Source organism: Diabrotica virgifera, chromosome 7 (assembly GCF_917563875.1).
Source record: "Diabrotica virgifera virgifera chromosome 7, PGI_DIABVI_V3a".
Lineage (NCBI taxonomy): Eukaryota > Metazoa > Arthropoda > Insecta > Coleoptera > Chrysomelidae > Diabrotica > Diabrotica virgifera.
The window spans coordinates 52,954,766-52,975,680 of record NC_065449.1 but is presented as its reverse complement, the minus strand read 5'-3'; the positions used below and the strand labels follow the sequence as shown (position 1 = coordinate 52,975,680).

Sequence of the window (20,915 nt, the reverse complement as noted above, 5' to 3'; positions counted from 1 at the left end):
GACAGCCTTTTTTCCCATACATGTTTACATATTGAAGATTTATCAAATTCTCTACTCTTGATATAAGAAAACATTTACTAATAAACTTCTTCATGTTCCAAGATTCTACTTTATACAATAAGGTAGAAGTAACGTATCTTCTCACCAGCCTCGTCTATAAATTTATTGTGATTTTCTGTAGAAAGAATATTTTTAATTTCATAAAAATGATCCCACATGTTTGCACATAATACATCTTATCACAAAATGTTTCAAATCTATGGTCCTACTTGATACTGTTTGTGTTTTGCAATTATACCATACCTATAGGTTTTCTTCGCTAGAAAATACGCAGTGTTCTTTGCTATCTTGTTATCCTTGGACTACCACTTTGAAAACTATTTGTTATCTTCTCCTTTACGTGCCATCTAGGCGACGAAGGTTTGCACTCATCATTGCTATTCACTACAGCCCGAAAGAGTTCAGTTGAGCTGCATCCAAACCATTCTCCGAGGTTTCACAGCCAGGACATTTTTCTTGCACCCATGCTGAGCATTCCTTGAATTTTTCCCTGCATTATTAATTTTAGGAATCCATATCTGTCTACCACTCCGTATCTATATCTATATGAATCCATATCTATATGACCACTCAGTAATTGTAGTTTTCTTATTTTAATGGAATCCAGTGTCTCCCTGCTGTTTTCTATTCTTCTTAGTACTTCTTCATTGGTTATTCTGTCTGCCCACGAAATTCTCAGCATTCTTCGATATGTCCACATTTCAAATACTTCCAATTTATTTGTTGTAGAATCTGGAAATTTAATTAAAGATCCTTTAGATCAGTTTTTATGTTTTTTAAACTTAGGAAATCAAAAAATTCTATCCAAGGTAATATAAATTAAAATATTATAATAATTCGAAGTTTTATTTATGGAGAGATAAACACACTAAATGGGAACAGTTTTTGGTTACGGCAATTCATGCTTTCTATTAAGTACTTGCAAACCAAACGAACGATGAATGAAAGAAGACATGGGGAAGTCTGAAAGTTGCACTTCACTACCTGTCCATCTATACTGAATATGATGGAACTATATACTGGAGATACTAAATATGATGGAACAACGGAGACAATATAACAACAAAGATGACAATAAATACAGGGAGATTAACCACGAGATAAGGAAGATGATAAAGCAAGCAAAAGAAAAACACTTTGAAGAAAAATGCAAAGAGATCGAGGACCTCCAAAAGGATACGATCTATTTAACCTACATAAGAAAGTCAAAGAAATGGCTGGACTAAGAAAACAAAATCTCACTGGTGCACTTTTGGATAGACATGGGGTTGCTATAACAGAGACCGATGAGAAAGTACAACGTTGGGCAGAATAAATCGATGAACTGTTCGATGATGAAAGAGGGTACCTGGAACACATAGAACTTACTTCAGGAGAAATAGGTAAAGATATTACAAAGAAAGAAATAATACATGTGTTAAAAACAATGAAGAACAGGAAAAGTCCAGTACCTGACATGCTTCCTATCGACTTTTTAAAAATTATAGATGAGCAGCATATTGGTAATTTAGGGGTACTCTTGAACAAAATTTATAGCTCAGGCACATTACCCAAAGAATGGTTGACGTCCATCTTTATTTGCCTCCCTAAAAAGAAAAACGCAAGAGAATGCGGCGACTACCGCACCATTAGTTTAATGTCCTCTGTGCTAAAGTTGCTACTGAAAGTCATCCATAACCGAATATATCATACACTGGACATAGACATTAATGATACGCAATTTGGGTTTCGCAAAGGCCTGGGAACTCGTGAAGCCCTTTTTTTAATTAACATACTTATACAAAGGTGCCTGGACGTCAATAAAGATATATATGCGTATTTTATTGACTATAATAAAGCATTCGACAAAGTCCGACATGAACAATTAATGAATGTCCCGGAATCAAAGAAGCTGGATTACAATGACCTCTAGATTATATCGAATTTATACTATAAGCAACGAGCAAAAGTACGTGTTAACGACCAGCTGTCAGAGGAAATTAAAATCAGACGTGGAGTGAGACAAGGATGCGTGTTGTCGTCAATTCTTTTTAATGCCTACTGGGAAGAGATCTTGAAAAAAGCTCTTGAGGGTGAAACAGCTGGTATAAAGGTAAATGGAGTTCACATTAACAACATTAGATATGAGGATGACACTGTCATCTTAGCTGCAAATATTGGGTATCTTCAGAGGCTGGTGAAGAGAATAGCAGAGTTTGGACAAGAATAGGGGCTAACAATGAATGTCAAGAAGACAAAGCTTATGAGAATATCGAAAACTCAAAGAACTAACGAGAATCTCCTCATAAACGGATCCAATGTAGAATGAGTCGACCAATATGCATACCTTGGAACAATGATCAACTCCACAGGAGATTACTTACATGAAATCAATATCAGAATAGAAAAGGCTAGAGCAAATTTTAACAAAATGAGAAAAGTGCTCTGCACAAAAGATTTGAATTTGAATCTAAGAGTTAGGTTGGCTAGGTGCTACGTTTTTTCGACTTTGTTTTATGGAATGGAAGCTTGGACCTTGAATGCTGCATCAATGAAAAAACTAGAATTATTCGAGCTGTGGGTATACAGACGAATTCTGAAAATATCGTAGACAGAACACGTCACAAATAAAGAGGTTCTGAGAAAGATGAATAAAGAAATGGAAATACTAAATAGGTACCATCAAAACAAGAGAATTGAAATCTCTCGGACATATTACACGTGGAGAGAGATACAGCTTGCTCCAAATGATTATGCAGGGAAAGATTCAAGAAAAGAGAAGCATAGGGAGACGAAGAATATCGTGGCTGCGCAACCTGAGAGAGTGGTACGGATGTACATCAGATGAACTTTTCAGAGCAGCCGTCTCTAAAATACGAATAGCTATGATGATTGCCGACCTCCGCCACGGAGATGGAACTTAAAGGAGACCTGTCCATCATGGCAAAATTCCAACGACATCTGGATCCCGATACTCTGTTAGGAGTAAAACTAATATAAAATAATTCGCTGCAAAACAAAAATAAGAGACATATAACATATGACACTTCAGTTCGTTCAGAGAGGACCATAACCGCCCTTACGTATGTTTCGCCCTCATTAGGGATCATCGGAAGTGTATATATGGCTACCTCTAGAGGTACTGTTTTAAATATAATATGTAATAGTTTTGCGTTTTTCATATAACGTTTGTAATTAATTGTGTTTTTTACCAAAAATCAATATATATTTCCAATAAAACCATTAAAACGTCCAGTGATATCCATCAAAACGAAAAATTTGATATATCTTAGAAACTTTTTACCGCTTAATAAGAATTTATGGCAGTAAATATCGAAAGGGATATAAGCCTGCGAAAGAACGGATATCTGCACAAACGTAAAACTTTACTATTCTGCAAGGAGCTTTTTATAGTGTATTGCAGCAGGAATGGCAGGATAGAAACATGGCATGCGAACATGCGATGTCACGTTCGAGAACTTTTAACCATTCATTACTAGTGACTGGTGTAAGTGTTCTTCTGGTCGTTTAGAAACAGTGAATGAGTGACTCTTAAAGCAAATAAACATATTGGAAAGCGTCATAATAGTGCTTGTAACACTTGTTTTAGACAAGTTGATACTATCTACACATAAATTGAATAGTTACTTTAAGTATTGGATATCATTGGTAATGATATTAGGGGTTTAATAGCAGTGAGGATAATACGGTTTTAATAAACATGCGACTACTTTATGAGTAGTTACTATGTTACATTTTACTCTGGGCTAATTAGCAAAATACAAGGAAAAGTTATTTACCAGCAATTTTATTGCTGGAATCGAATCTTATGATTGTATATATTAATAATATACAGTCGGAAAAATGAAAGAATACCCATGAACGAACATATAAAACACGCTGTATTTTCCTGTCACCGTGTCACAAAAAAATTGTCCAGTGGAAATACATGTAACAATAATTGTTACATGTACTTGCGCTGGCCATTTTTTTGTGTGACACGGTGACAGGAAAATACAGCGTGTTTATATGTTCGTTCATGGGTATTCTTTCATTTTTCCTACTGTAGGTATACAAAGTCCGCAGATAGTGTGCTACTTTTTTATTAACAAAATAGCGCCCGAAAATCATGTTTTTTTCAATTTTTGCTCTATAACTCCAAAGATTTGAAATTTACACCAAAAACACCCAAATAAAAATTCACCGTAAATAAATTCTGCATAGAGACGTATTTTTTCCGATTTACTTCAACGAAAATTTTCCCCCGAAAATGCGGGTTTTTCTAACAAAATCTTTAATTTTTAACTAAAATTTTAGTTAAGTAATTGTTTATCATTAAATAAATAAGTTGGTAATATAAAAGCTGTTTTCGTATAGATTATAATTCCATAAGCCGATGAAAATTGAATGAACAGTTTAGCAACAACTGAAAAAGAAACAACTTAATTAGTAATTGACGGTCGCTATAATAACCACAATAATTGTGATACATAAGAATAACTATTAGCTAAGGCCAGGCTACGGCCGGCGTAGCTAAGCGGTAGTGTGCTTCGCTCGTGTGCTGGTAGACCGGAGTTCAAATCCTACTGTCGGCAAGAACAACTAGACATTTTTAAAATGTTTATAGGCCCCAGGTCGACTCAGCCTGAATAAAATGAGTACCTTGCGTAAAAACAGGGCTAATAATAGGCGGTTGAAGCGTAGCATTGGCCCTGTTACCTTCCTTGTATACCGTAGTCCCTAGATATAGCATACTACCCTGCTATACTATACTCCCAAAGCCACGTGAGCGGTATTAAACGGGTGACTAGTATTATTAAGAATAACTAGGATTTTTGTATAAAAGACACTGCACCTATTTAATGTACTTTACAGAATTAAAATTGGACTATTTAAGCGGCCTCAGGAATATTTTAAAATTGTAAACAAATTTTTTGGCTTATAAACAAATATAATATCTCGGAAAATATTAAATTAAATTAGATCATGAAAACTGTATTGGAAAAAAGCAGCAGGACTTTTCTTTTAAAAGAAAAAACGTTTAATTGTGATGAGTGGTTCCTGAGGTACCACCGGTCAAAGTTGACCGGTATTTACGGCAAAGATATAAACAATAGGCTCATAATTTTTGAACCATCACCTTTTTAATTTTGTCCTCTTTCTCCACGCCAATTTTTATATCTTTAAATACTCATAACATATATTATTATAATAAAAACTATCGATATTACGAGTGAAAATTGCCAAAAATAGCTAAATTCCAATCAAAAATTAGGTTGGAGAAAATGTAATCTCAAAGTTCAAAATTGATATAAGTACGTTAAAAAAATGAATTTTCTCGGCTTTCCATGGAGCATTTTTCTTCATTCTTTTTTTGTTCCCAAGTAACTCGGGATAAGAGCCATCTAACTAACGCATATATTGATTTATTTATAAGAAAAGAAAACTACATATTTTTCCAGTTTTAGACTTTTTTTAGATAAACTTACTAGAAGTGTACCTTTTAATGTTAAAAACATAAATGTTCTCATTTGAAAGCTGTATAATTATTTAAACAATCTTTATTTAAACAAATTAAAAAATTTTGTTATAATATAATAAATTAATTTATTATAACAAAACAAAAGCAACTTTGACATTTAATAATGCGTTTGTTAGATGGCTCTACTCGAGATACTTGGGAATAAAAAAAAATGAAGAAAATTGCTCAATGGGAAGCCGAGAAAACGCATTTTTTAACCTATACCGATTTTGAACTTTGAGATTACATTTTTTCCAACCTAATTTTGGATTGGAATTTTGCTATTTTTGGCAATTTTCACTCGTAATATCCATAGTTTTTATTATAATAATATACGTTATGAGTATTTTAAAGATATGGAAATTGGTGTCGAGAAAAAGCACCGAAATATAAAGGTGATGGTTCAAAAATTATGATCCTATTGTCTATATCTTTGGCGTCAATGCCGGTCAAATTTGACCGGTTGTATCTCAGGAACCACTTATCCTAATTAAACGTCTTTTATTTTAAAAGAAGCGCCCTGCCACTATTTTTTCCAATACAGTTTTCATAGTTTAATTTAATTTAACATTTCCCGAGATATTCTATTTGTTTATAAGCCAAAAAATTCTTTATAACTTTAAAATATTCCTGAGGCCGCTTAAATAGTCCAATTTCAAATCTGTGAAGTATATTAGATAGGTACAGTGACTTTTTATACAAAAATCATATTTATTCTTACGTATATTAAGAAATTGTGGTTATTACAGCGACCGTAAATTTTTAATTAACAATTTAATTGTTGCTAAACTGTTCATTCAATTTCAATCGGCTTCTGGAATTATAATCTATACTAAAAGAGCTTTTATATCACCAGGTCATTTAATTATTGATAAACAATTACTTATCTAAAATTTTAGTTGAAATTTAAAAATTTTGTTGGATAAATACGCATTTTCCGTAGAAAATATTTGTCGAAGTAAATCGGTAAAAACATGTCTCTATGCAGAATTTAATTACGGTAAAAAATTTTTATTGAAGTATTTTTGGTGTAAAGTTAAAATCTTTGGAGTTATAGAGCAAAAATTGAAAAAAAACTCGATTTTCGGGCGCCATTTTGTTTATAAAAAAACTAGCAAACTATCTGCGGACTTTGCATACCTATATTATTAATAAATACAGTCATAAGAGTCGATTCCAGCAATAAAATTGCTGGTAAATAACTATTCCCAAAAATGGCCTATTCTCCGATAATCTACCAAGACTATTTATAGAGTTTTTAATTAAAACCTAACGTGTTACATGTAACAGTTTATTCATTCACATGTAGAGATGAAAAAAAATTATACATCGATATATCGTATCACCTGATACATCAAATGTAGGTATCGATCGATATACGATATACATAATATTCGGCAAACCTATTTTGTTTCCTTCAAAATTTGAAAGTATGTTTTATGATGTCCGGCATTCTCCTTTTCTTTTTCTTAAATCATGCTCTGGCCTTTGCCTGTCAGTCTATATCCTTCCATTTAGATCTCTCTTGTGTCCTTCTTCTAAATTGCCTCACACTCATAATATAATATATTTCACGTCATTTAATCATTTACTTTTTTTGGTCTTCCTATTGGCTTCCATTGTAATGACAGTTTCTGACTTTTTACAAATTTTACTATATCGTGTGCCTTTTATTCTGTTCATTGATCCCGTCGTTCCTCCTGATTCTCTATGTACCGTCTTCCTCTTGCACTGGGCCATATATTTTTCTCACTATCTTTTTCTCGAATATCCTGAGTAGCGCTTCATCTTTTTCTGTTATTATCCAGGTCTCACAACCATACTACTACTTCTTGTTCAGGTGCCATCTCCGAGGTGGACAATCATTATAGCTACTCAGACTTTAAAGGTGGCTGTTCTGAAAAGGGTATTTGATGTACATCCATACCATTCTCTAGGTTGTGTACCATGCTATTCTACATCTCTCTAAGCTTCTTTTTCCTTTAATATTTGCCTGCATAATGAGTTGGAGCAAGTTGTATCTCTCTCCACGTGTAATATGTCCGAGATATTCCAATTTTCTGATTATGATTGTATTTAAGACTTCCATTTCTTTATTCATCTTTCTCAAAAACCTCTTCTGTACATGATAGTTTCAGAATTCTTCTATACACTCACAAATCGAATGATTCCAGTATTTTCGTTGATGCCGCATTCAAGATCCAAGCTTCCATTCCATAAAACAAAATCGAGAAAACGTAGCACCCAGCCAAGCTAACTTTTAGCTCTAACTTCAAAAATCTCCTGTGCAGATTGTCATTTTGTTAAACTTTGCTCTAGGATTACCACAGATCTAAATAACGTTCTGTAGATAGTCATTGTTGTTCTTTTGTCTTATGATTTCAGTGTCATCAATCGTTTATTGCCGTAGTATGTACATACGATTAAGTATGTAATTCAACCTATTCTTTTCTGCTACAGAATTATTTGAATGTCTCTGTATATTTGTTTCACTATAGTTCTTTATACTTAACCTAGTAAAGGATGGTAAATGCATTAAGTTCCAAAAATTATTGTAAATTACTCTTACACCAAAAATTAATTGTTCTCCATTTTTTGAGTTTTTGTAGTGTATAAACGAATTGGCAAGCTATATATGATCAGCAGGAATTTCTATTACTATTTGCAATAGAGATATCCCGATATATCCACCGCAGGAATGCCTTCTCTCCCTTTTCCTTTTCGGTCTGCGCCGATTCCCCAGAGACGCCATTTTCTTGCGATTTCCCCGCTATCAACGATACAAGGTCCGCGATGGAAGACTGCCATGGACTATCGATGTAAGTCGATCGTTTTTGTTGCATACACGGTGTGACAACACAAAAAGGACTTACTATCTTTCATATTTTTTATGATCTATTAACTATACATCATTTTTAAACGCTTTTTTTTAGTTCAATCGTTTGTGTCAAATATTTAGGCGTTAATTTGACTGCCTTTATTTCAATGCAAATGAATCAAAATATGCAGATATATGCATATGCGGGAACAATACCTACACGAATAGTCCATAATTTTTTTATGTTTATTAATTGTTTAAATAAAAAAAAACGATTTTAATGGAAAATGCTCTTATTTTTTACAATGTAGAAACTTGAAACTTTTACAGACTGAAGCTAATTATATGAACTATCCATAATTTCCCTTTTTACGTTAGTTTTTTACGTTATGATTCATAAATAAACTATAAAGTTTCAAATTTTTTGCCGATTCCGACTATTTTTCATGTTTTTACATCATGTTTATAAACATCCTAAGCGGCGAAGATTTTGAACGCTCTTATTTTTGTTTATATAAACATCGGCGCATATTCGTGTCAACTTTCAATACGATACGAAAGAAGGCTTCAACCAAAACTCGAATTCAAATAATTCGTGTATTGAACGTAGAAAAACCACCGGTAGAGACGTTTCGTGCTGCAATTATCATTAGAATTCGTAATTCGCGAGAAATTAACAGGGTCTACACCGTGCAATAGTAAAGCATTAGAAGAGATGGAAGGACTGCGAAAACTGTAATAGGTGTTAATAATGATTTTGATTTAAGAAATGTATGAAGAAATTACCGAAAATGTACAAAGTATGTATCAAATGTTGAAATAAATGCAAAAAATGACTAAATTATACATCCATTATACATCATTATACATCCTTTTTTAACAAGACGATATATGTTAATATTTGAAAAGTGTAAGACTAAAAAGTAAAAATTAAATTTTTTTTTAAGAAACGCTTTTCTTTAGTTACGAGAGACTAAAATTAAAACTATTATAAAAAAATCAACCAAAAAGCAAAAAATAAAAAAAAATCAAACTCGAAGGATTATTTGAAAAACACTGTCAGATAGATTAAATATACAAAAATCTCACACATTCGTTAAAAAATTGAAAATATCTAACACATTCGTTAAAGAAAACCGTCTTCATCCGTCTTCATCCTTCAACCGTCTTCATCGAATAAACGATGTGAGGATATATAGATACGATTTTACTTTTCGCGTCCCACGCTTTTCTTTAACGAATGTGTTAGGTTTTTTCAATTTTTTAACGAGTGTGTAAGATTTTTGTATATTTAATCTGTCGGAGAGTTTTTTTCGATTAATCCTTCGAGTTTGATTTTTTTTTTATTTTTTGCTTTTTAGTTGATTTTTTATAGATAATATTTTTAATTTTAGTCATTTCTAACTAAAGAAAAGCGTTTCTAAAAACTTTTTTTTTCATATTTTTTTTTATTTACATTATTTTTGCCCAAGTTAGTTTTAAACAGACGTGTGATTGCGTCTTTTAACAATGTTTTGAAGAATCGAATCTAGAAAGAATATTTTTATATTTGAGGCAGAAGAAAAATCATTACAATTATTAATATTGATACAATTTTTCCTTAACCCAGTTAATAGAAAAATAAATGGCACGGAATCAAGAAATTTATGTGTTGTTCTGTGGCAATCAATAGAAAGCACGAATATTAATAAAGAATTAATAAACGTCGTCAAAGTAGGATACAATCAACCTATAACAACAGGATTTGTAACATTAAAAGGATTAAAGCAAGGCTGTTGCTGCCCCCACATTATTTAAAATATACATCGAATGTGCTCAAAAAAATATGAAAACAAAAATTTCGTACAATGAAGATATCACTCATCATCACTATATGGCATATACGCTTAACTTTGCAGACAAGCAAGTAACAATGACTTAAGATTATGACGATTGAATCTATACCGCCTGAAAATTAATTTAAGAGTATGGAAGGAGTATGGGCTCTGGAAGTGAAAATTAAGAAAACCGAATATTTGTTCATTGGAGGAGAACAAAAAGATCTCATATTAGACGGCATGACCACGAGAAAGCATTGCTACGACTACAAATATCTAGGTACAGATATTTGGCTCTATGGAACACTAGACAAAACTATGGGAGAAAACTTCTAAACAAAAAAATCGAAGGAATAAATCTAATCGTTTAATCAGTTTAATTTTTTTGTTATTAAGAAGAAACTTTCATTTTTTTATCAAATAAATTTTGTGTTCTCTGTTGTTTTCGTATTTTGTTTATATGTATATAAAGAACACTGTTGTTTAGTCTCATAATATTGTATATAATTTCATGATTTTTAATACCCAATTTTATCTTCAACAATATCCCTAAGTGCGTCATAGGGTTCATTCTCAGAAAATTCTCCATATCGAGAATATTCTCTGATTTTTCATTCTCGAGAATTTTCCAACACTAGGTTTTAGTGTAAATCATTTGGGAAATTACAACAATTATATTAGTAGGAAACATATTTGTAAGCAGTATAAACAATGTTACGAAACATAATATTATAGTGTTGCAAAATACTTTTAAAACTATCTACTTACCGGTCTATTATCACAGGATCTGAGGGTGTTTCGTTTCGGTTTCCGCAACTCTTTTTGTCACAACACCGACTGAAAAAAAAACAAGTATACGCTTATTAGTTGTGATTGATTAAATTTAAACTCAAAAAATATAATGAGAAATATTTTAATCCTATTAGAAAGTCATTTGCATTTTACTCCAGGGTAATAAGGTTTTTTCCATGACACTAGAACAGCCAGGCTACTGAAGCGTTTTTTCGACAGGTAATACCTATAAGAGCAAATTTTAACTATTTCATGCTTAGCATCTGGCGGCCATTTTTATTTATAAACAATTAAGTGTCAAAAAATAGCATTTTTCACTTTTTTTCCAAGTCAACGGAAAACAGGGAAACTCTTTATGGTTTTTCTAGTACAAATATCTTCGAGCTTATGGAAAAAGCTTTAAAATGGCTTATCACAAAGTTTGATATAGTCATTTATTGTTAATATAATTGCGAAAAAAGGTCGGAATTGCAAAAAAAATTATTTTCGCAATAACTGTTGCAAAAATTAGTGTACAGCTTTGAAATTCTTGTCAAATAAGGGTTGTTTGGTGCTTAATACGTGATAAAAGTTTTAAAGCGATTCATTCAATTGTTTAAATTTTATTCAAATTGTTTATCCCAGAGAGCATTTTTTTTTTGCAATAACATAAGTTCGAAGAATATCACGTTAGAACCATTCCACAGGTGTCAAATGAAAGAGCATGAGCTTTATTTTCAACTTGGTTTAAAAAAAGTGAATAAAAAATGATGCATTTAATAGTAATAAATAATTATGCAAAACTATCGTAAATCCTTCCTTATAAACTTTCTATTTTGTTATATAAGAAATTATACATATTTATTACAATTTTTTATCAATTACGATATAGACAATATTATTTGGTAGTTGTGCACTTAAAACAGGGTAAAAAAGTTAATTTTTTTGGAAAAAGTTATTCAAAAAGTTTATAAAGAAAAATTGACGATATTTTGCATAATTATTTATTACTAATAAATGCATTTTTTATTCACTTTTTAAACCATGTTGAAAATGTAGCTCATGCTCTTTCATTTGACACCTGTGGAATGGTTCTAAGGTCATTTTTTTCTGACTCATGTTATTGCCGAATTACCACTGGATCCGAAGAAACAAACGAGAATCAACGGCTCTTATCAGAGCCTACATTGACAATGATGACCATAAACATTGAGGGTATTACTTGTAATAAACAAGAAATTTTGTCTGAACTGTGTAAAACCCACAAGTGTGATATATTATGTATACAAGAGACTCACCGTGACATATCAGCACGTAGACCTAGCGTTGAGGGAATGCAGCTTATCATTGAACATCCAAGTGAAAAACACGAAAGCGCCATCTTCATCAGCAGAAAAAACATGCTACAACGACATTGAAATTTTGACCGTCGAAATAGTAGCCTGCACAGTGACATCTGTGTATAAACCACCCTGGAGAGACTTTGTTTTCTCCCCTCCAAAAAATTTCGCTTCTCAAAAAACCAGATTCATTCTCGGGGATTTTAATAGTCATAATGTTCATTGGGGCTACGCTTCAACTGATAAAAATGGAGATCTTGTGGAATCGTGGGCTGAACAAAACAACCTGGCATTGCGGCATGACCCAAAACTGCCCTATTCGTTCCAGAGCAAAGTGTGGAAGAAAGGTTACAACCCTGATCTCACCTTCATCAGCATATCTTTAGAGGACCGTTGCGTTAGAAAGGTATATAAGCCTATACCAAAGACACAACATAGGCCCGTGGGAATAACCGTATACAGCGCTATAAAAGCTCCCAAAATCACTTTCAAACGAAGGTTTAATTTCAAAACAGCGAACTGGGAAAAATATACTGATGAATTGGAAACACAAGTGAAAAACATAGTCCCGATCCCCAAAAACTATGATGCATTCATCAAACTTGTATAACGAACCTCATGTAAACATATACCCAAAGGATGTCAACAACATTACATATCTGGTCTGAATGACGAAGCAAAAGACATTATGACAAAGTACACCGAAGCATATAGTAAAGACCCATTCAGCGAAGTTACAGCAGAGATAGGGGAGAGACTGCAGCAAATACTAAGCGCCTCCAGACAAGAACGGTGGAGCGAGACATTAAGTAAAATGGATATGACGCACAGTAGTAAGCAGGCTTGGAATATGATCAAAAAACTTAATGGTGATCCCACAGAGATGAAAGAGCCATGTTCAATAACGCCAAATCAGATAGCCCACCAACTGCTTCTGAATGGCAAAGCAAACCATCGTTGCAAAACGGCAAATATCATAAGAACTCAAGACCAGGAAACAACTCTCTTGCGAAACCCATTTACCATCGAAGAGCTCAAAAATGGTATTGACTGTATGAAAAATGGAAAATCACCTGGGGTGGACGAAATCCTAACAGAGCAGATAAAACACTTCGGGGAAAAAGCGAGACAATGGGTGCTCGATCTATTTAACATCTGTCGCTCTACCTACCATATTCCAAAACTGTGGCGTAAATCAAAAGTAGTAGCCCTTCTGAAACCTGGGAAAGACCCTGAACTACCGGGTAGCTACCGTCCGATATCTCTGCTATGTCATTTGTATAAATTGTATGAACGCCTCATTTTGAACCGCATCCAGGAAAAATTAGATGCAAAATTAATCTCACAACAAGCAGGCTTCAGACCAGGTAAATCATGCACAGGCCAAGTGCTGAACCTGACAGAGTACATAGAGGAGGGATTTGAACAGAGAGATAGTGGGAGTAGCCTTGATAGACCTCACAGCGGCCTATGATACTATAAACCACAGAACCTTGCTAACTAAGATCTATAACACTGTGCTTGACTATAACCTGGTAAATATCATTAGATCACTATTGTGTAATAGACGCTTCTACGTTGTGCTAAATGGAAAGAAGAGCAGATGGAGAACCCAAAAAAATGGCCTACCTCAAGGAAGCGTTCTGGCGCCGTCCCTATTTAACATCTACACCAACGACCAACCAATGCACCCTCAGGCTGAGAGTTTTGTTTACGCTGACGACCTTGGTATCGCCGTTAAGAAAACACTCACACAAGTGGAGTCGACAATGGAAGAGGCTTTAAACATGATGTCAACTTACTACAAACAAAACTCATTAAAAGCAAACCCTACAAAAACCCAAGTATGTGCATTCCATCTCAACAACCATCTGGCGCATGCAAAACTTAATGTTTCTTGGGAGGGACAACGCTTGGAACATACTGATAGGCCCAAATATCTTGGAGTGATACTAGACCGGTCACTTACCTTCTCCGGAAACTTGTAGGGAACAAGTGGGGTGCAAACCCTCAGGTCTTAAAGTCAACAGCTGAGGCATTATGTTTCTCAACAGGGGAATATGCTTGTCCCGTTTGGGGTAGATCTAGACACGCTCAACAAGTCACCACGGCATTAAATGAAACATGTAGAATAATGACCGGTTGCATGAAGCCTACCCCTCTGCCCCTACTGTACCGGGCAGCTGGATTCGCATCACCAGACGACCGTAGATGCGCCTCACAATATGTGGAGAAGTTCAGGTAAACTTTCGATGAAAGGCACCAATTATACGGGTTTGACGAACCGCCAGGAACTTAAATCCAGGAAAAGGTTTATGAAAAATGTCAGCGTCGAACCACCCGAACTGTTCCCCCTACATCCAGAACGACCTAATGGAATGAACCTGGACTGGAGAACCTAACGGACACTCAACCGCATACGCACAGGTGTTGCCCCTGTAAAACAGAACCTCATTAAATGGGGCATCAAGACAGATAACGACGCACTTTGTGAATGTGGGGAAATACAGAACGTGGAGCACCTGAGAGTATGCAGACTGTGCCATCACAGTGCACCCTCGATGATTTATGGCTCGCAAATACAAAGGGTGTAGACGTGGCCCGATATTGGGCAGAAAAACTGTAGTCGGATCCAGACACGAAAAAGTAAGTCATGTTATTGCAAAAAAATGCTCTCTGGGATAAACAATTTGAATAAAATTTAAACAATTGAATGAATCGCTTTGAAATGTTTATCACATATTAAGCACCAAAGAACCCTCATTTGACAAAAATTTCAAAGCTGCACACTAATTTTTACAACAGTTATTGAGAAAATATTTTTTTTTGCAATTCCGACTTTTTTCGCAATTATATTAACAATAAATGAGTATATCAAACTTTGTAACAGGTCATTTTAAAGCTTTTTCAATAATCTCGAATATATTTGTACTAAAAAATCATAAATTTCACTGTTTTCCGTTGATTTGAAAAAAAAGGGGAACAAACTTAGATATATGGAACAAGTGGAACGAGATCTGAAAACACTTGAGATTACCCACTGGAAGAACAAAGCAAGGAACAGAACAGAATGGCGGAAAATCCTAGAATAAGCCAGGACCCAAAAAGGGTTGTCGAGCTACTGATGATGATGATGAATTGTTTATAAATAGAAATGGACGCCAGATCCTACGCAGGATATAGTTATAATTTGTTCCTATAGGTATTACCTGTCGAAAAAACGCTTCAGTACCCTGGCTGCTGAAGTGTCACGAACAGGGTATATTTTTGTCTTATTACCCTGGCCTATTTGGGTATTATTGTAAAATGTTGAGAGATAAACTTACTGAATATGTTTACCCCTCAAAATATAAGCGCTAAAATAATTAAAACTACAATAAATTAACAATAGATTACTTTCTACCTGTACCGAAAACTTAACCACATTATTCAAATACAAATGACTTTGTTATAAGCTTAAGATTGAGGTTTCCTAAAATATCTTGATGGCAACTATAAATAAGAATGCACTCTGAAATTGCATGGACTTCGATCGGCTACTAAACAACTGTGACCCCTATAGTAATAAGTTTAGATTTGACTTCAGAGAGATAGAACTTAATTGCAGATCTTCGAAAATTTGAGCACCTCTAGCTTTAGGAAATCCTATCAATATAGTTACTGTTGCTGTACCTACATTGATTATTCTTGGTATCATAAAAATGTTGCTGTTATGAACTAACAGAATAGACATATCTCAGTTCGTATATCAAAACTTCTAGTGTTATTAATGAAAATTTTCTTTAATAACGTTCATTCATTCATTCATCAAGCATTACAAGCATTACATTACGGATTATAGTTAACGCCATGGCATTCAAAATTCTATTCTTTCTTTCAAATATCAGAAGGCTGTTTATTTCTCTTTATTGTTAATCGTTGTTGTTTCCATCCCATATGTAACAACAGGTCTTATTAAGGCCATCGGTACATAATTCGCAAATATTTTACGGCTATCCCTACTTTTTATATCTTTACACGGCAAATTACGTGTAGTAAAATTCACACTGGTATGGATATGTAAATATTACTAGAACGTCATTCTACTTGACAATATCATGATGAACTTTAAAGAGATGGCTTTTGAATGTTCTTGGATATCTCTTATTTGTATAACTGCAAATTATTAATTTCGTTAAGAAATGTGATAATTTTTTCATTAACTATATATTCAGTGATTGTAATAATTCATATGTACGACAAAAACTAATACTCAATCGACAAAAGTGTTAAAGTGATTTTTTAATAATATATTGTTACTATGGAACGCTTACAATTTTGAACATCTTTAACAACAAAATACTTAACATACTATATTATCCTGATGAATTATCTGCTTGGATCTTCCACAAATAATACACAATAAATAACTTTTTATTAAGTGCAGGTCTTAAATCAATTAATTTATCAAATACACTATATATCAACATTATTTAATCAACAACTCAAAATATTCCCGATGCCATGTCAAGTATTAAAAATTGTCACTGATTGTCAATGTCTGACTGACAATAATGCTGACAATATTCTATTCGACTGAGTGCATTGTATGACAAAGATAGATTTGGAAAATATTATCACCGACATTGTGTTAATTTTTTTCGAATCCTGAAAAAACCAATAAATATTTTTGAAAAATTTAAACGCAGAATGAAAGACTAAATTATTGCCGAGGGTCGAAAGTCCCTTAGAATAAATAAAAAGTTTATTTTGAATGAGATATTTGAAATTAAAAATCACACTAAATTGTCTCTTAGTTTTTCACCCCTGTAACTTATTAAATTAAACATTATGGAAGTTCTCAGGGACTTTCGGCCCTCGCTAATAACGTAATCTTTCATTCTGCTTTTAAATTTTTTAAAAATACTTATTAGTTTTCTCAGGATTCGAAAAAAATGAATCCTCATTTGAATAGCATTGCAGCCGAAAATACGTACCCATCCTCTTAAGGTCTTATATATTATGTAGGTTCATATTTTTGTTCTATTACTTAGAGTCTTGCTTCTTAGCAGACTTATATTTATTCCATGTGTTTTTTGGTCTTTCAGAATTCTTTCCTCTGTCCTTTTTTTTTCGGTTTCCCTATTGTTACTCCCAAGTAACTAAAGGTGGATACAGTTTCAAATTTATGGTCCTGTGATATTAGATATTTCTGAACTGTTGTGTCGTCTTTCCCTATTGCCATGTATTTTGTTTTGTGTTGGTTTATCTCTAGCACTATTCTCTTCGCTTCCTTATTACATTTTTCAAATGCTTTTATAGGTGTCGTCTTTGCTATGATGACTAGATCATCTGCATATGCTACTAGTTGAAGTTGATCTGTAATAACTTATTTTTTTCAAAGTTTGTTTATTATTCTATATTTTTATTATTATTTCCAATATCGGGTTAAATAGTGTCGGTGAGATAGAGTCGCCTTGTTCCACGCCTTTATTTACATTGATCTCCTTAGAAGTTGTTCCATTGAAACTGATCTTTGCTGTGGTGTTATTTAGGCTCACTGTTAGCATAATATGTCTTAATTTTTTTGGCATTCCAAGATTCTCTAGCTCCTTCATCATTTTCGCCCGATCAATTGTGTCAAAAGCGCTTTTGAAATCTATGAATATTAGATGAATTTCTCTGTTTTATTCTCTCGATTTTTGAATTATTTTCTTCACTGAATGTCTGAAATTAATAATAACGTTCACGTTCATTTTTATACTGAAGCTGATGTGCAACATAAAAAAGAATCGATGGCAAATCAGTCTAAATATTCTTTTTCTCATGATCATCTTTCAGTGCGTCACAGTTTTTCGATTTCTCTCTAACGCATTAAATTGTATGTGACAGAAAAAAAGGCACGTCTGTGAATACTTTGGTAATTATTCTAGTTTGGTGATTATTCTAGTTGTCGATAGATGGCGCCATAATCAAAAAAGAATTATTTATTAAATAAAATAATACTATTATCAATATAATCTGTACAATTTATAAGACTATACAAATGAAAAAAAATACCATTTTATAAATGCAATAGACACAATTGATTTGGTTTTATTCCAAATTGAAAATAAAATTTGACAACTGTCAGATTTAACAAAAATGTCATGTTAGAATAAATGTCATAAATGTGTATTATCACGGACTTACCTTTTTTTCTATAATTTGTGACGCACTGAAAAATGTTCATGAAAAGGAGAATAGAGTTTATATACTCTCATTTCGGATTCTTGATACGTATGTAATAATTTATATCCTCGCCGCCATGATATTCGATAAAAAACCACCGTCCCTCATCAACAAATGTAGAAAATTTGCTTCTCCCCCTTCTTATGTCAAAGAAGTTGACGTGGCCGACTCGATGATGTAGTCACGAGATTCCCTAAATATTCTTCCCCCGATGTTAAGGGCTGTCGAGAGGTAAATAGCGGGGCAAGGGCGGATACTTTCCCCAGGGAGTCTGTCTTTTCCCTATTCCCTTGTCTTCTTCCCATAACAAACATCGTTTTCATTCGGGGATCTCGCTCCTTGCACACACCATTTCTTCTATGCAACTTCATCGTTCAGGCCTACAGGGTTATACTTAGAACTCCTTAACTATTAAGTTATTAGGCGTTTCGAGATATAATCAATAAAATGGAAATATTTGGTTTTTAGAACGAATCATAATTCAATATAATAAATTTCATATTTCAATATATTTTTACTGACGGCTCCAAAATTCAAAATAAAACTGGATATGCAATATATCACTGGAATTCTGAATACAACGAATCATGCCGATTGCCCAATGAAGCTGCAATATATACTGCCGAATTATCAGCTTTATCACTGGCGTTAAAATATATTATAGCCTCTGTTGGTATGGACAGGTACATAATTATTACATGTACTTGCGCTGGCCAATTTTTTGTGTGACACGGTGACAGGAAAATACAGCGTGTTTTATATGTTCGTTCATGGGTATTCTTTCATTTTTCCTACTGTATATCATTTTCACCGATTGTAGAAGCATTGTGAACAAACTCACTTCTATCCAATCGACCAAAAACCTAAACCACATTGAGATAGAAATTAAGAGTCTATATTATGATATTACTTCCTCGGGCAGTTCAATTATTATTTGTTGGGTTAGAGGACATTCTGGAATATTAAGAAATGAAGAAGTCGACAAATTAGCTAAATCTGCAGCTTTAACCAAACGAAACATAAACAACATACTTCTACCAGTAACCGATATAGATAATATCAGAAACAATTACAAACAAAATTGGCAACGTTTGTACAACCAAAGTACAACGGGAATACATTTTAGAAATTGCCAACCACTAATTCCCAATGAGAGATGGTTTAAACATGAGTCCAATAGGTTATTTATAAAAATATTAAATAGAATAAGATCAAATCACCCACTAACCTCAGCATACAAACACAGCATAGGTATCAATGATAACCCATATTGCGCCTGTGGTAAAATTGGATATCTACAGCACCTTATATTGGAGTGTGGACAGTTCAGACAAAATATTAAAATTATGTATGAAAAGTTAGTTGATCTAAATTGTCCTTTACCTTTTAATTTAAATGAAATTATTTTTTCAAACAATAAGCAGACGTTAAAATGTCTTTACAAATACGTAACGTCCTGTAAATTTAAATATTAAATCGGCTTAGGTAATAAAATTAAAAATTGTAAACATATCACACAAAATTGAAAAATGTATCCATGAATATATTATAACACACTGTAGATTTAGATTATAAGTAGGCTTATATAATACAGAGCAAAAATAGGAAATATAATACAAACAGTTGAATTGAATTTTATGACAAGATGTCTACAAATCACCAGAGAGGATAGAATAAAAACAGAGTCGATATGGAACAGAATGGAAGTAGAATGCCCAATTACAAAAACGTTCGAGATCAGAGCTCTGTAGTGGTACCGACATGTACAAAGAATGCCAGAGCACAGGTGGCCGAAAATAATACTGGACTGGAAACCACTGGGAAGAAAACAGACGGGAAGGCCTATTATGAGATCGAAAACTTACATATAGACGGAGAGCTAGAGGCGAGAAATCATCGTCATAAGTAATATGGAGTTTGGCATGTGAAATGTGTCTATTGTATATTGATAACTATGACCCCTTTCAGGCTGACACCTCAGTGGATACAGGAAGTAGCAATAAGGGATGAAAGGGGAAAGTTGGTGCAGTCATTAAATGTTTTCACCTTCTATTTTGTTAAACCTCCATCGATTTGCATGAAAATTGGTGAGTAGTTAGAGCATAACTCAAGAAATAAAACTGATATGGTGCCAACGTGCGCTTTTACCCTGGGGGTGGATGCCACCCCGTCTCGGGGGGTGAACACCATTTTATTAAAAATAACCCCATTAATCGATAGAGGGACAAATTTTAAGCAAAATTTGTTACTTCTAATTATTAAAATAAATCAATACTTTTTGAGTTATTAAAGATCAAAGATTTGAATTTTTCGTGACATAAATGCATGATGTAAAGCGGTTTTTCGTGAATAATTCAAAAACTGTAAGTTTTATCAAAATAGTTATGATTACCAAAATT

At 33.4% G+C, this 20,915-nt stretch overlaps 1 protein-coding gene across 2 annotated transcripts in view; it reads right to left on the bottom strand.

Annotated features, from left to right (window-relative positions):
• The window catches only part of LOC114334432 (transcription factor collier), a 511,411-nt gene that overhangs the window by 275,605 nt on the left and 214,891 nt on the right, over positions 1-20,915 (bottom strand). For both annotated transcript variants that reach the window (XM_050656378.1, XM_050656379.1), the window contains exon 7: positions 10,964-11,032. In XM_050656378.1, coding sequence (XP_050512335.1) covers positions 10,964-11,032 — 69 coding nt within the window. The remainder of the gene's footprint in view (positions 1-10,963; positions 11,033-20,915) is intronic.